Source organism: Ambystoma mexicanum, chromosome 11 (assembly GCF_040938575.1).
Source record: "Ambystoma mexicanum isolate Mex_15411 chromosome 11, UKY_AmexF1_1, whole genome shotgun sequence".
Lineage (NCBI taxonomy): Eukaryota > Metazoa > Chordata > Amphibia > Caudata > Ambystomatidae > Ambystoma > Ambystoma mexicanum.
Genome location: NC_090934.1, coordinates 1,371,338,638 through 1,371,352,102, shown reverse-complemented (window position 1 = coordinate 1,371,352,102; position 13,465 = coordinate 1,371,338,638). Strand labels below are relative to the sequence as shown.

At 45.6% G+C, this 13,465-nt stretch overlaps 1 protein-coding gene across 2 annotated transcripts in view; it reads right to left on the bottom strand.

The window, feature by feature from the left end:
* TRPM7 (transient receptor potential cation channel subfamily M member 7) overlaps positions 1–13,465 on the bottom strand; it is a 2,599,208-nt gene that overhangs the window by 1,352,112 nt on the left and 1,233,631 nt on the right. For both annotated transcript variants that reach the window (XM_069624956.1, XM_069624955.1), the window contains exon 15: positions 5,558–5,695. In XM_069624956.1, the coding sequence (XP_069481057.1) occupies positions 5,558–5,695 (138 nt within the window). The remainder of the gene's footprint in view (positions 1–5,557; positions 5,696–13,465) is intronic.

Below are 13,465 nucleotides of genomic sequence, written 5' to 3'. Positions count from 1 at the left end.
TGAAAACTGGCACGCTCCTCTACTGAGAATACAATGTTACAGCTCCCTAGAGCTCACTGATCATTCACTAAACCGAGAAAAAAGGAAAGCTTATCCAGTCTGTTTCGAGTGTTAAATTAATCTGCTGGGAAAGAAGCAGCTCTCAGCTAAGCACAACCAAGACAGGGCAGACAACCAGAGGCATGCAGGCCTCCATGATGGTGGCTAGTTACAGACTTCCAGGGTCATCACAAGTTTGGCGGTAACCCTTAAATGCAGCAGTATCGCTATTACCACCGCATTTAAGGGTCCACCAAATCACAGGTTTGGCAGAATTTCCCCCCAGCCTTGAGCTGGCAGTAAATCTGACGTGAATTTGCCAATTTTCGGCACAATTACCGTGCAGTAATACCGCTGACGGTAGTCGCGCCGAAAATTCCCCATTGGGCCCAATGGGGAATAGGGAATTCCCGAATGGACCCATTGGGGAATGGGGAATTCCCGTTTCACCAAACCTGTGAGCCAGAGCTAATAGCGCCTGGGGGTTTGGCGGTAATGCTATTAGCCCCGGCAGTAATACAGCCGGGATACCGCCCAATTCCTGATGAGGCCCTTAGTCTCACCACCTTAGTCCAAGGTCATTCTGCAAAACTGGTCTATTTCACCCCTCAACAAATTACTACTCACCGGTGCAAAACATCAGTGAAACGCCCACTAAGGAGTGGGAGGACCTTATATAAGCCAGACAGTCCAGTCTGGCAGTGCAGGTTGCAGGAGTCGGATGCTTGTGTTCTGAGAAGGCTACATACTGTGGAGTGGTGGAGACGGATGTGGCTGGGGAGACAGCTCTGGAAAGGTGGCAGCAGAGGAATGGAAGGAAGTACTAGCGAGGGTCTGTGAGCCTACTAATAGTTCGTAGAGGTAGTGGCAAGGACCTAAAGACACTGAGGGAAACGTAAGGCATATCGATTTTTCACCATGCCCCACAGCCAACCCCCAATACTTCTCGGAAGATCCAAAGAACCTATTCAAAGATTTGTTTATAGCCAGGTTCAGGACCCCTGCAAGAAGCCTGCAACTTGATTCCACTGAAACTGAAAAGGGTTTGGGACACCAGTAAGCCTGCAAAATTAGGGCGAGGTGAGGCAACCTCTCTAGGACCTTGGAACATTGACTGTACCTCAAGAGCCAGGACAGCCTTGTTGTCTGTAGGAAGCGCTCCAGACAGAGGCTCTACCCTGTCCACCATGAAGACATTATTTTTATGCTCTTTGAGAGAAGTTTTCTGGTTATTTCTGTTGGCATCTTTTGTAAGCATCCCTTAATAAAGAAGTTGGAACTGGAGAGGTCTTAGGAGTTTAGTCGATCCAGTCACCTATGTGTTAGGATGCATTTTTAAATGTAGGAGAAAAACACAGATAACATAAGAAAACTTCAGCAATAAAGGCAGGTGAAGATTATTTGAAGGTTCAGCTTCACAGATTTGGTAAGGCAACGTAAACAAGAAGCAGATTTTTTTCATACTAAAGAAACAAAAACGTATGCCAAGAGGTTCTTAAGTCCGCTGGGAAAACAGAATGATCTATGAGTGAGATTCAAGCAATACTGGAAATCATTTAGACTCCCATCAGAAAATAAAACTTCATAAGAAACTTTGCATCTTTGGGAGCCAATCAAGGGCCAGAATCGCCAAATTGTACTGGGTGCCTGGCACGATGCCCTTAAACGCCATACTTCCTGCTTCCTACAGTTACCTGCTCTTTTTCCACATGTGGCTCATTGTATGATTGGTACATGTTACTTTTAAGGAAGAGTTTCCTTTTTGCTGATATTTAGACTCACTTTGTGAGACTCTCAGTATTTTTGTGTCTTTGACTTCCTTCCTTTAAATAAGTGAGGTTATTTTTAAACCTCACTTACCACTGTATCTCTTATAATATGGGAAGCCCTGGTAGTCTCCTTGGCTACTATGACTAGGGTAGCCTTGTATCGCCTTTTCTATTCCCTGGGTGTCCCCCAACCCCCCAAACCAGACAATGTGTTTAGTTTTGACAGGGGGAATATTTTTTTTTACTTCTGCACCATCTCTTTTACTATGACGTAGCCTTTGTTTCTGTAGTAGCCAAAATGTCTACCACTTAGTTTTTTAAGCCTGAAGACCCATATCACTGGCTTTGGTGGTCATCTTCCTCAAGTGTGTTTCTGGGAAAGACCATATGCGGTCATGTCTTTTGAGGCTCTAGCTAGATCTCACAAAGGCAGGCAAAATGAATGAGGAATGTGTTAGGCTGGGTAGGGGCCTGCCAGATGCCTGAGTAATGGCACAAATGGACGCCTGGTTTAATGGACACCAACATAGTTAACACTGCACACCTGGAGATGGGCAAACCTGGTTACAGTTGTCTATAATGGGTGGGGATTTGGAGTTTTTTATTGATTAACCACTAGAGCCCGAAATCCAGAGAAGCCAAGGGGATGCTCCTAAAGCACACGCTCCGTCTCCGATCAACAAGCGAAAGTCTGCTGAAGGGGATTCTCTGCCTTAAATTGGCAGGTACAGTCCTCCACAAATTGCTAAGGTGCCCCTAAATCTCATGGAACCGAGAACTACTCATCCTGAGTGGAAGTTCCTGTTACATGCTGAGCACACGCTGGGACTGCATGCTGCGCTCTCACCTTGCCAACTACTAGAGAAAGGAGTCCTGCTTCCTGGCACAGCTGCAGCTGTTCAACAGAGCTGGTTCCTGAAGCTGTGCCCTCTATCCCCTCATGAGCTACACTTGATGCTTTCCGTGGGTTACTATGAGACTATAAAACTCCCTCTGCATCTGCTGCGCCCTTCTTTGTTATAAAAGAGTCCATCTTCGAGGATCACTGGGCCATGAAATTGTCTTAATCGGATAGCTTGAGTTTGCAACCAGAGGGCAGAACAAATACTAACCAGCACCAATCCAGACACCTGAAAGTGCCTCTATACCCTTGCCTTGCATACAACCCCTTTTTATGCTCCCACTCAACCACAATGTTCTTCAATAGGGTTGTGGCCCTTTGCTGCAGCCATCCCTCTTCACGTCTTTGATGGTGGAAATTGGCCTTGAGACTCATCTTTGGGTTTCCCCTGACTTTAGCTAGATGGCATGCAACAACTTAACAGTTGTGACTCAAAAATGATGACCACTCTCTGACGCAATACATCTTTTGGGGAGATTTTCCAAACTCTTTTAAACATCCTTCAAATAACAAGACAGTTACTGTCAAAAGCTTGTGGAAGACTTAAGGGACTTCAGTTGAACACTTTTGAACATTGAATTGGATTTTAATTCTGAGCCATATATTGATATGGCTGTTTTTATTTTCTGTCCCAGCACTCTTCCCATCCCAGTTTAAACTGTGTTAAATTATTTACTATTTTATCAATATTTGCTAGTGTTACTTGTGTTCAAACTGTGAGGTGCATCTATTTTGAACACCTTGTGTATAACTTACCTTATGTATATTTAACTTTTAAGTACAGACTGTTTATTTTAGAGTATATTTATTTATTTGCATTTTTAAAGCACTCGCACAGCCCGGGGGCATCGAGGCGCTGTTACAGGAATATGTCTCTTAGTTGCGTATTTATAACACGCTTAATACCCAGAGGTTTCTAAGCGTGGGCCCAGGGATCGATCCTGTGTTGCTTCGTGTCGTCTTGTGTCCAAGGCGAGCATGTTGCCGTTGAGCTATCCTCCCGTGACAATATATATTGTCCAGTACATAGAGCCTGGACAATCTTTTACTGTTGTCCAATGTCTCTGAGTCTAAGAGTGATGCATTATTGTTAAGTCACATTTACCAGCGATTTGGTGCAAACCCTTCACACACTAAACAGTCTCTCTGAACTACACCCAAGTTATCCAGAAAAAATCATAACAGTTACTTTTTCCAAGTTTGGCACTCTGATCTTCAGCAAGTATCTACATTCATTGTAAAGTGACACTGGGTATTTTTATTGAATTAATGTTAGGTAAATGAAAGCTAGCATTTAGACGGGTTTTGTGAAACTTAAATCGCAGGCTGTATTCGCAGATGTGGTAAGGGACACATCGGGCACCCTTGTTCCAAAAATGGTGCCCGTCTTCTTTTTTTGCCAACTCAAAACGACTTGTCCTTTCTTGAGCCTTCTTCTGCCGACCTAGGTGGGGGAAGTCCCACTCATTCCTTTGTCTTTGTAGGGCTCCCTTTGGGAAGCCCACCCAAAGGCGCCATCTTGTCTGGGAGGACAGGAAACTGTGAGGCCACTGAAACTATTCAGGTATTTGTCCTCCAGTGTGTCTGCTTGCATCCAGTTCTGACTGGGTGACTGGCTGTCCCTTAGGAGTGAGAGGGAAGTACCAGGAGTAACATATCTAGGGGTGCTACAGGTTTGTATAACCATAAGGAGCAAGGTACTGGATGGGAGACGGGGCTCCCCTGCCTTTGTCTCGCTCTGCACAGTTAAGGGCTATGTCTAACTGGGCTGATGAAATAGATGCCCTAGAACACACGTGAGGGCATCTGGGAAATTCTGTCATGCCTAATACACTTAATGGGTGTGCCCCCCCTTTTGTGCCAAAGTAAGGATAGTAAAAGTGGCAGTCGCTTTGGTTTAGCTTATTCCTATTACTGAAAGAGACATATTTAAGGAAAACAAAAATAATGTAGACACATTAGTTAACAAGGTAGGGCAGCTCTTCCACATGACCCTATTACGTTAAGCTGGTTTTAAGAGTTAATGTACTTCATAAAGCATATTGGGCCTCATTAGGACCCAGGCGGACTTCGCGGTGCTAAATGCACCGCGAAGCATGGCGGAAAGCCGCCGATAGCGCCATGGGGGTTGGCGGATTTACCGCCCCATTCCGACCTCGGCGGAGCGGTAAATCCCCAATCCCCATTCTGCCCTTCCCCATTCCCATTTTTGCCCCATATGGTATAATGGGAGTGGGGAAGGAGTTAATTACGCCACCGTAAAATACGGTGGCGTAATTAACAACGAGGTCCCGTAGCGCCATGGTTTTCTCCGCCTGGTAAAACCAGGCGGAAAAGGCCGCCATGGCGCTACGGGAACTCGTAGTATGGCGGAGAGGTACGCCATGCACTACGCTGGCGTAACACCCTCTCCGCCAGGGTCCTAATGAGGCCCATTGTCTTCAACGCTCCCAAAAGGCATAAACAATCGATTCATTAGAGAAAAGAATGTTCAAGTTAATTCCATATCCTCATCTTTTGGTATGTTACCGTTTTATGGCAGTGAAACACCAAGAAAAAGAATGTAAAAATAAGAAGTTATCAAGGAAATGAAATCCAAACTGATTAAAGTATTAAATCATGCCACAAGAACATGGACTTCTTAATGATGTGGTATACTATCTAGCAAGTCACTTCAGAAAAGGTAAATGACCAACGGGCAGAGTTAACTATATTCCTAAAACAAATATATTATTATTGTGTAAAGAAGGACTGTCAATGGCAAGTCAATGTATCACCTGCTGAACATTATTCCACATAGCATTGAAATTACAATTTTAGAAATAAGCAGTTTTCACATGTCTTTTACCTTTGGCTTGTAAGGCTGTGCAGTTTTGATGAAGTGATTGTGTCGCATCTTTTCCTTTTTGTCCGCCCTGTTCCCAAAAGACTCGCTGCTTTTTCGCAGCTGGGGTGTATTGGATGATGAAGTGTTTCGCCCAGAACGCTGGAAATAAGAACGCAATTATGCTTTTAATTAAACAACAAAAAGAGCTTGCTCACTTCCCTCCCGATTCCTCATCCTACCTTCCCCGCTCCTTCACCTAGAACTGCTCAAGCATCTTAGCTCATGCCCAGCTTACACTGCCCGATGCGTGGGACTATGGCTTGTTCTGTTACCTTTTCACTCTCTGCTTATTCCAATGTGCATTTATGTTAGGATGCTTCCATACCATTAGCGTCGATGCAAGAACCTCCTATAACAGACACACAGCAAAAAACCTAGAAAGCATTAGCAAGTGACAGAAAAATAATCACTGCTGCTATTAATTTAAATTCCCATGAAATTACCTGAAGCGTCTGTTGAAGCGATCACAAAGAAACACAGAACCATTTGGTCACAAAATTCACTAGATCAATTTAAGAGAAAAATTTGAAACAGACATCAATTTGCCTATTCTTGCTCAATAACAGTTCATTATCACCGCTATTGTGTATGCAGTGCAGCTTCGTAGAGTGAGACCGAGTGCACTTTTAAAAAAAAAAGCTAAGTTGATTTTAACACATCTCCTGTTATATATGTTTTTAACGTGTGCTACTAAACCAGTGTTAGGTAAGATTTATCTTTTGGCAGTTTTCCCTCCATGGTTTCGATGGATCCCCAATCTTTTTGCTTTGTTTTTTAACCTGTTCAGACTTTTTGAGAAGTAAAGCCTTTGGCTTCACTGCTACTGCCTTTTGTTCTTTTGTTATGGGGAAACTGATCATTGCCTCACACTATCAATACTGGGGAACTATGTTTTCCTTTCATTTTTTTGTAACTTTTTTACATTGCACACATCTTACAATGCAGTGCAATGGGGATACTTTTTGTATCACCCTAGCCTTTTACACTTAGGATTTTTGGTTACATGTATGTGTATCTAAAGACAAGTTGATAAGGAACAAGTTACTTACCTGTAACTGCTGTTCTCCAGCATGGTTCTGGCATGGATTCACATGCTCATGAAAATTCCTAGTAGTCAGGCTGGGAATACTTAGTAAAAGAAAAAACCGTTTCACTTTCGTTTATAAACTGTCTTTCTCCTATAAACCAATCACTGAGCTCAGGGTCATACTGTCCCCCAGCCAATGACTGCCCTCTCCTTAAGCCCATCCTCTGGCAGCCATCTTCATATTTGGTAGCACGTAAAGTGTCAGTAAGACCAAGAAGAGCCGCCGAGGTGCAGGAGGGAGGGTTCAGATGTGAATCCATGCCAGACCTATGCTGGAGAATAACCAGGTTACTCACCGTAGTAACCACCTTGCTCCTAGTCCATAGTCCCCTTTCCTCCATACTAATGGCACATTCCTCTGTCCTGTGGGACGGGACAGAAGCACTTTGTAAAAGCATCAAAAAAAATGTGCAAAATGTTTAGTCCTTCCCCTCTTTCTACACGGGATACAGCACATGGCCTTAACCCCGCCCATCTCAGCTCCACCCCACGCATCGCCTATCAGTCCTTTTCTATCGCCAGGTCAGAGACCTTTAAGCAATAACAGAGGAACCTTATTAGAGGGGATGGCGGGCGGGCGTATGGAGGAAAGGGGACTATGGACTAGGAGTAAGGTGGTCACTACGGTGAGTAACCTGGTTATACTCCTACTGTCACAGGTTTCCCCTTTTCTCACCTGTTTTTGCTGCTTGATGGAATCCTTAGGAGGAGTTTTCTTTTGTATGGTTCGGGTCAAGCCCGCTCGGCCGCCTTCGGCTTCCAGTGTTCCCACTGTTCGTTCAGCTTCAAGTCCGGGATCGCTAGGAAACTCCAGGAAGTCCAGGAAAGGGGAAAGGAGCACTCAGAGGCGGGTGCACGGAATCCGGGAGAAGGCTGAACAAGAAGGAGTGAGAATAGTAGGAAAGTAGAAGGTCCGGGAACCAGGAAACAACAGAGTTCCGCGAAGGCGAACTACGGAGAGCACGTCTTGCCACAGCTAACAGTAGCGTTGAGATGCGCGGGGCCACGGGGGTGTGGCTACTTTATAGAAAGTGCCGCATAGGACGTGAAGGCTGGTAGGCAGCGTTCTGTGCTTGCGGCCATGTTGGATGTTGGTAGTATAACAGAGCGTAAGCCCTGACGTGTCAGGGAACAGGAGGCCCAGAAGGGGCGTGTCCGATGGTTCAAGACAGCATGCCTCCTCTGAAAACCCGTCCCGCCGGGTTTGCCCGGGTGCATGAGATGGAACCTTCTGAATAACCTGGGGGTATTTAAGTTTGAGATGGGTTCCCAAGTGCGTTCACTGGGAGGATACCCTTTCCATTCCACCAGGTACTGGAGCTGACCACGTTTATATCTGGAGTCACATAATCTGGAGACTTCCTATTCCAGTTGGTCATTGACAAGTACGGGAGTAGGCCTGAGGTTAGACCGAGAGGTCTGGATGTATGGTTTCATTAGAGATGTATGAAAAACTGGGTGGATTTTCTTCCAGAAGTCTGGTAATTTGAGTCGAAAGGCAACTGGGTTGATGATTTCTTTTATAGGAAAAGGCCCATAATACAGGGGAGCCAGTTTATTTGGTCCTATATGCCGGGGCAGCAGTTTAGAGGATAGCCATACTTTATCTCCTAGTGCGTAGGAGGGCTCTGGTCTTCTCTTTGAATCCGCATAATGCTTGGTCTGAGTCCTGACCCTTTCTAACTGTTCTTTGGCTTCTCTTTGTACATTGATGAGTGTTTCAATCCAGGAATCGACTGTAGGAACTGGTGGATGTGGGAGGACAGAAGGTAGAACCGAAGGGTGGAATCCCTGGCTACAGAAAAAAGGGCTGGTCTTAATAGCCGAGTGATCCGAATTATTGTAGGCGAATTCAGCCACAGGTATTAAAAGGGACCAATGGTCCTGGACCTTGGTAGTGAAAAAACGAAGATACTGTTCTAAGGTCTGATTCACACGTTCAGTAGCTCTGTTGGTTTGGGGATGATAGCCTGAGGAGAGGGCATGTTGAATCCCTAGTATCCGGCAAAGGTGTTTCCAAAACTGAGAAATGTATTGAGGCCCTCTGTCTGATATGATCTTGGAAGGGAGTCCATGAAGTCGGAAAATGTGTTCCAGGAAGATCCTAGCAAGTTCTGATGAAGATGGCAGTTTGTACAGGGGGGTGAAATGAGCCATATGGGTGAACAAGTCAATAGTGACCATGATAGTTGTGTATCCCCTGGAAGGTGGCAATTCCACAATGAAGTCTGTAGCGTTGAATTCCCACGGTCTTATTGGCAGTGTAGGCTGCAGTAGGAGACCCGCCGGTCTCTTGTTATCAGGTTTGTTTTGACTACAGACAGAACAGGCTTGTACGTACAGTTGTACGTCGGTTTTCATTCTGGGCCACCTAAATTGCCTTTGTACTAGACGAAGGGTATTGGTAATGCCACGATGTCCGGAGTGAAGGGAATCGTGACAGAGGTTTATTATCCTTTGTTGTAGTTTTTGTGTGGGAATGACTAGGAGCATTATCCTTGAACAAATATCCATCCTTGGTTCTCAGATTCCATTGATTCTTCCTTGACATATCTCTCCAGCGTTCAGAGGACTGGGTTTGCATGCAAACATCTTCCAGGAGGCTAATTTCTTGAGCTACAAATATCGTATGGGGAAACATCTTAGGAAATGTCCGGTCTTCAGGGGGTTCGTAGTCAGGACGTCGGGATAGGGCGTCAGCAATAATATTCTGTGTTCCAGGAACATGATCAATCTGGAACTGGTATTGGGCAGAGAAGGCGGCCCAACAGGCTTGACGGCTATTCCTACATTCCAGGGCTTGTAATACTTGGAGATTTCGATGGTCCGTGCAAACCTGGACAGGATGTTTTGCTCTCAGAAGTAAATGACGCCACTCGATGAAGGCTTGACTGATGGCTAGCAGTTCCTTTTCTAATACAGAGTAATGGGTTTCACTGGCAATAGGATGTTCCAGTCTGTCGTAGAATTCCTGTTTCAGAACTGCTCCAATGGCGTAGTTAGAGGCATCTGTTTTCACTAGGAAGGGCCGGTTGATATCAGGTTGAGCCAGGATGGGGGCTGGTGTAAACTCTGTTTACAACCGTTGGAAGGCTTCCTCCTGAGCTGTTGTCCAATGATAGGGAGCGTCTTTCTTCAACAAGGCAATAATCGGTCGGACTATTTCGGAAAAGGAAGGTATGAATTTCCTATAGAAATTAGCTAAGCCCAGGAAAGACTGGATCTGTTTCACGGTGGTCAGACTTGGCCAGGATAGAATGGCTTTTACTTTGGATTGATCCATTCCAATACCTTCCGGGCTAAGGACAAATCCTAGATAGTAAACAGTAGAGACATGAAAAAGGCACTTCTCGGGTTTTGCCAGGAGCTTGTGTTCACGTAGACGTTGTAACACTGTCTTAACATGTTCTTCATGCTTGAGAGGGTCTTTAGAGAATATTAAGATGTCGTCCAGATACACGATGACGAAGAGAAAAAGCATATCTGAAAAAACCCGATCCATGAAGCGTTGGAAGACCGCCGGGGCATTAGCGAGTCCAAAGGGCATGACCAAGTATTTATAATGACCAAAGGGTGTTCTAAAGGCTGTCTTCCATTCGTCACCTTCTCTAATATGGATCAGATGGTAGGCACCTCTGAGATCCAACTTGATGAATATTACGGCTCCTCTTACTGCCTGCAGGATATCTGTGATCAAGGGTAACGGATAGCGATCCTTAAGGGTGCACTGATTTAGACCTTGATAATTAAGACAATGTCTGAGCTCATTGGTGTCTTTCTTTGGAACAAAAAACAGAGACGCCCCGGCTGGAGATTTAGATGGTCGTATGGTGACATTTTCAAGGTTAGTATCTAGGTACTCACGGAGGGCCTTTTTCCCAGGTTCGGATAAAATGAACATCCTTCCAAAGGGAATCACAGCTGAAGGTTGAAGGTTCGGATTCAGTAGCACAATCTTCAGGTCTATGAGGAGGTAAGGCTTGAACAATAGCAGAAGAGAACACACCAGAGTATTCTTGATAGATTTTAGGAACCCAGATGAAGTTTGAGACTGTGAGTGGAGCTTGAAGGTCTGCTGAATGCCCTTCCGATGGTGTCGGAGCAGGATCCAGGAGTAGGCAACGAGACATGCAATGCTCGGAACAAGAAACCTTGTGCCCAATTGATGTATGGATTGTGTTTTTGTAGCCATGGCATTCCGAAAGCCATTGGGTAATGGGTGGACTTTATGATATCAAATTCTATCTTCTCTCAATGGTGGTTTATTGCAAGCTCAATTTCCTTGGTCTGGAGGCCCCACAGTCCACTAATGCCAGAATGGGATAGGTTTCCTTCTTGGATGGCGATAGAAAGGCCTGTAAAATTACCAAGTTGCTTTGTCCAGGAGAGTTCGAGGATGGTATAGATGTGGCGCCAACATCTCTCTCCCGAAACTGTGCTCCATCTAGGATCAGGAGTTGGCGTTTCCCGAACGCCATGGAGGGGCTGTAGGACACTCTCACTAAATGTTTGTCCGAGGCGCAATACATGCATAAGACGGTATGGAGACTTCGTAACCTTTCTTGGGGGGATATGGGTCCATGAAGGCCCCCATTTGCAAGGGTTCGGATTTGTTAGTAGGGACAGAACCACCTTTGGATTTCGAGGAAGTCTCTATGGGGTTCTTCTGGAAGGGTAACTGTTAGGGAGAATTCTCTCTTTAGGCTGAATTTCCTAACCTAGTGAGTCCCCCAGCAGCTTTGCTGGATTTCTGGAGTTTGTTTTTTTCTCCTGCCAAGAGTGAGACTCTTTTTTTCTCCCACTCTTGGACATGATTTATGGTGTTCCTTTGACTATTAATGTGTTTTATGGGCTATGGGGTCCTTTACTCCATAGGGTCTCATGTGTTTTTACTATGTGTGTTACGCAGCACCCGCCGTGCAGTGACACAGGGGTGACACCCCACCATAGACTCCATACCCTGGGACTGACTACTGTGTCACAGGGCATGTAAAGTCACCATTGGCTTTACTAGTCCCAAATTATTAACAGAAACCAGTACAAACCATCATATTGTGGACGTACTGGTCGGGGCAATTCGATTGCCCCGGGGTCTGTTAGTCGAGGGGGCACCTCTCTGTCCCCCCTGATCGAGTTTTGGCTGGTGGCAGTGGATACTACTTTTTATATTCGACCGCAAATATATCCTCATGGGATTTTCCCATTGTTCGAGGCTACCAACTTTAATTATTTAATTCCCATAGCCTCGAACATACCGCCGGTTTATTTATTTAATATTAATTTGCCGGTTGGTATTTTTTGCCAGGACTCAATTCTAAAATGGCGTTTGTGTTCTCTTTTGTGACTCCAACCCAAGTCGAGCCCTTTGTTCCACTTTTTGGCGGGCTTCTCCACAGAAGCCTCCAAAAGTGGTGCCACTCTGTCTGGGTACCACAGGGGGTGTGGGAGGGGGTTTAGGCACCCTGGACTGAGTTACTTTGGTAACTCAAGTCACACTCTTGTGTGATTGGCCCAAGTGGTGAGCTGGCCGGCTCACCACTTAGCATGTTTGATTGACAGCTAGGCAGAGTGAATGGGGGTGTGCTGCATAAAAGCAGGGCTTTGGGGACTGGAACTTCAGAAGTCGCCACAGGACCTGAGAATCCGACGAGGGAGAAGCTGAGCCGACCTACCACAACGACACCACCGGTGGAGCCCTGCGGAACCGACTCACCACTTCCCGACGACAGAGAAGATCTCCCGGCAGGAGAGGCTTTTTCCCCTGACTGGTGGGCACAACCAGTTTACTTTCTTCTCTTCGCACCCCAGACCGGCTTGTGGTCGAATTGCCCGTGCCAAGCACCCCGGCAACCGGATAGCCACTTACCACTGGACCGCGAATCAAAGGACCGCTCCTTTTACCCGAGAAACTCCACGGCTGGTTTCTTCGCTGGCAGTGCAACAGACTCCTGTCTTCCTCCCCGACGAGATCCTCTCTTCCCCCGGACGAAGCACCGACTTGCATCCGCTGCTAGGAACAACTGCCCCCGTTGGAGTATTCTCACCACTTTAAGGTACCGTGTCCGCCAGGCCTCCCTTTCTAAAGATTGCTACAAGGTAATAATAACCCCTTAACCTTCTGGACTGGGCTGGCCGCCTTGACCTTCCAACTGGTCCCTTTCTTTGGTCCAACTCCTTTTTGAACCTTTTCAAGACTTTTGTGCACTGCAACCGTGTGACCTTGGACACATTTTGTTTGATCCTCTTAAAGTGAATCCAGCCTATTGAACTCTAACTTCACGCTTTTACTTTGCCTTCCCCTCTTGTTGTGTTCTTGTAAAAGTGTTGGAACCGGTTTCAAATTATTCTCTGCTTTTCTCTCCCTTTTAAAACAAATTATTAGAGTGCCATCTGCGTTAAGCGCTCACCGCTGTCTGAAAATAAGTGGGGCTTTACTTAAGACTTGTCTAATATTCTTCTAAGGGAGTGTATATCTTTTAATGACCGTGTTTTTGAATTGCTTACCATTAGTGCCTGTGTGTTTTTCTAGATGTGGTTTTAAATAAATAATTATATCTCTTTTACACCAAGCTCTGGTCAGTGTTTACTTGTTCTACTATGTGCTTTTGACCTATTGTGAATACTCTGTATACTGCCTAACTCTTCTTGAGGGAAGTCGGACTGCTCAGCCACAGCTACCAAGTGAATCTGTGTGGTACAGACTGCTACCAAGTGGGTTTACTGCCAAACACCTGTAGTCTTAAATCTTTTGCAGTGGTCCCAGAGGGAACTGCACAGGTTTC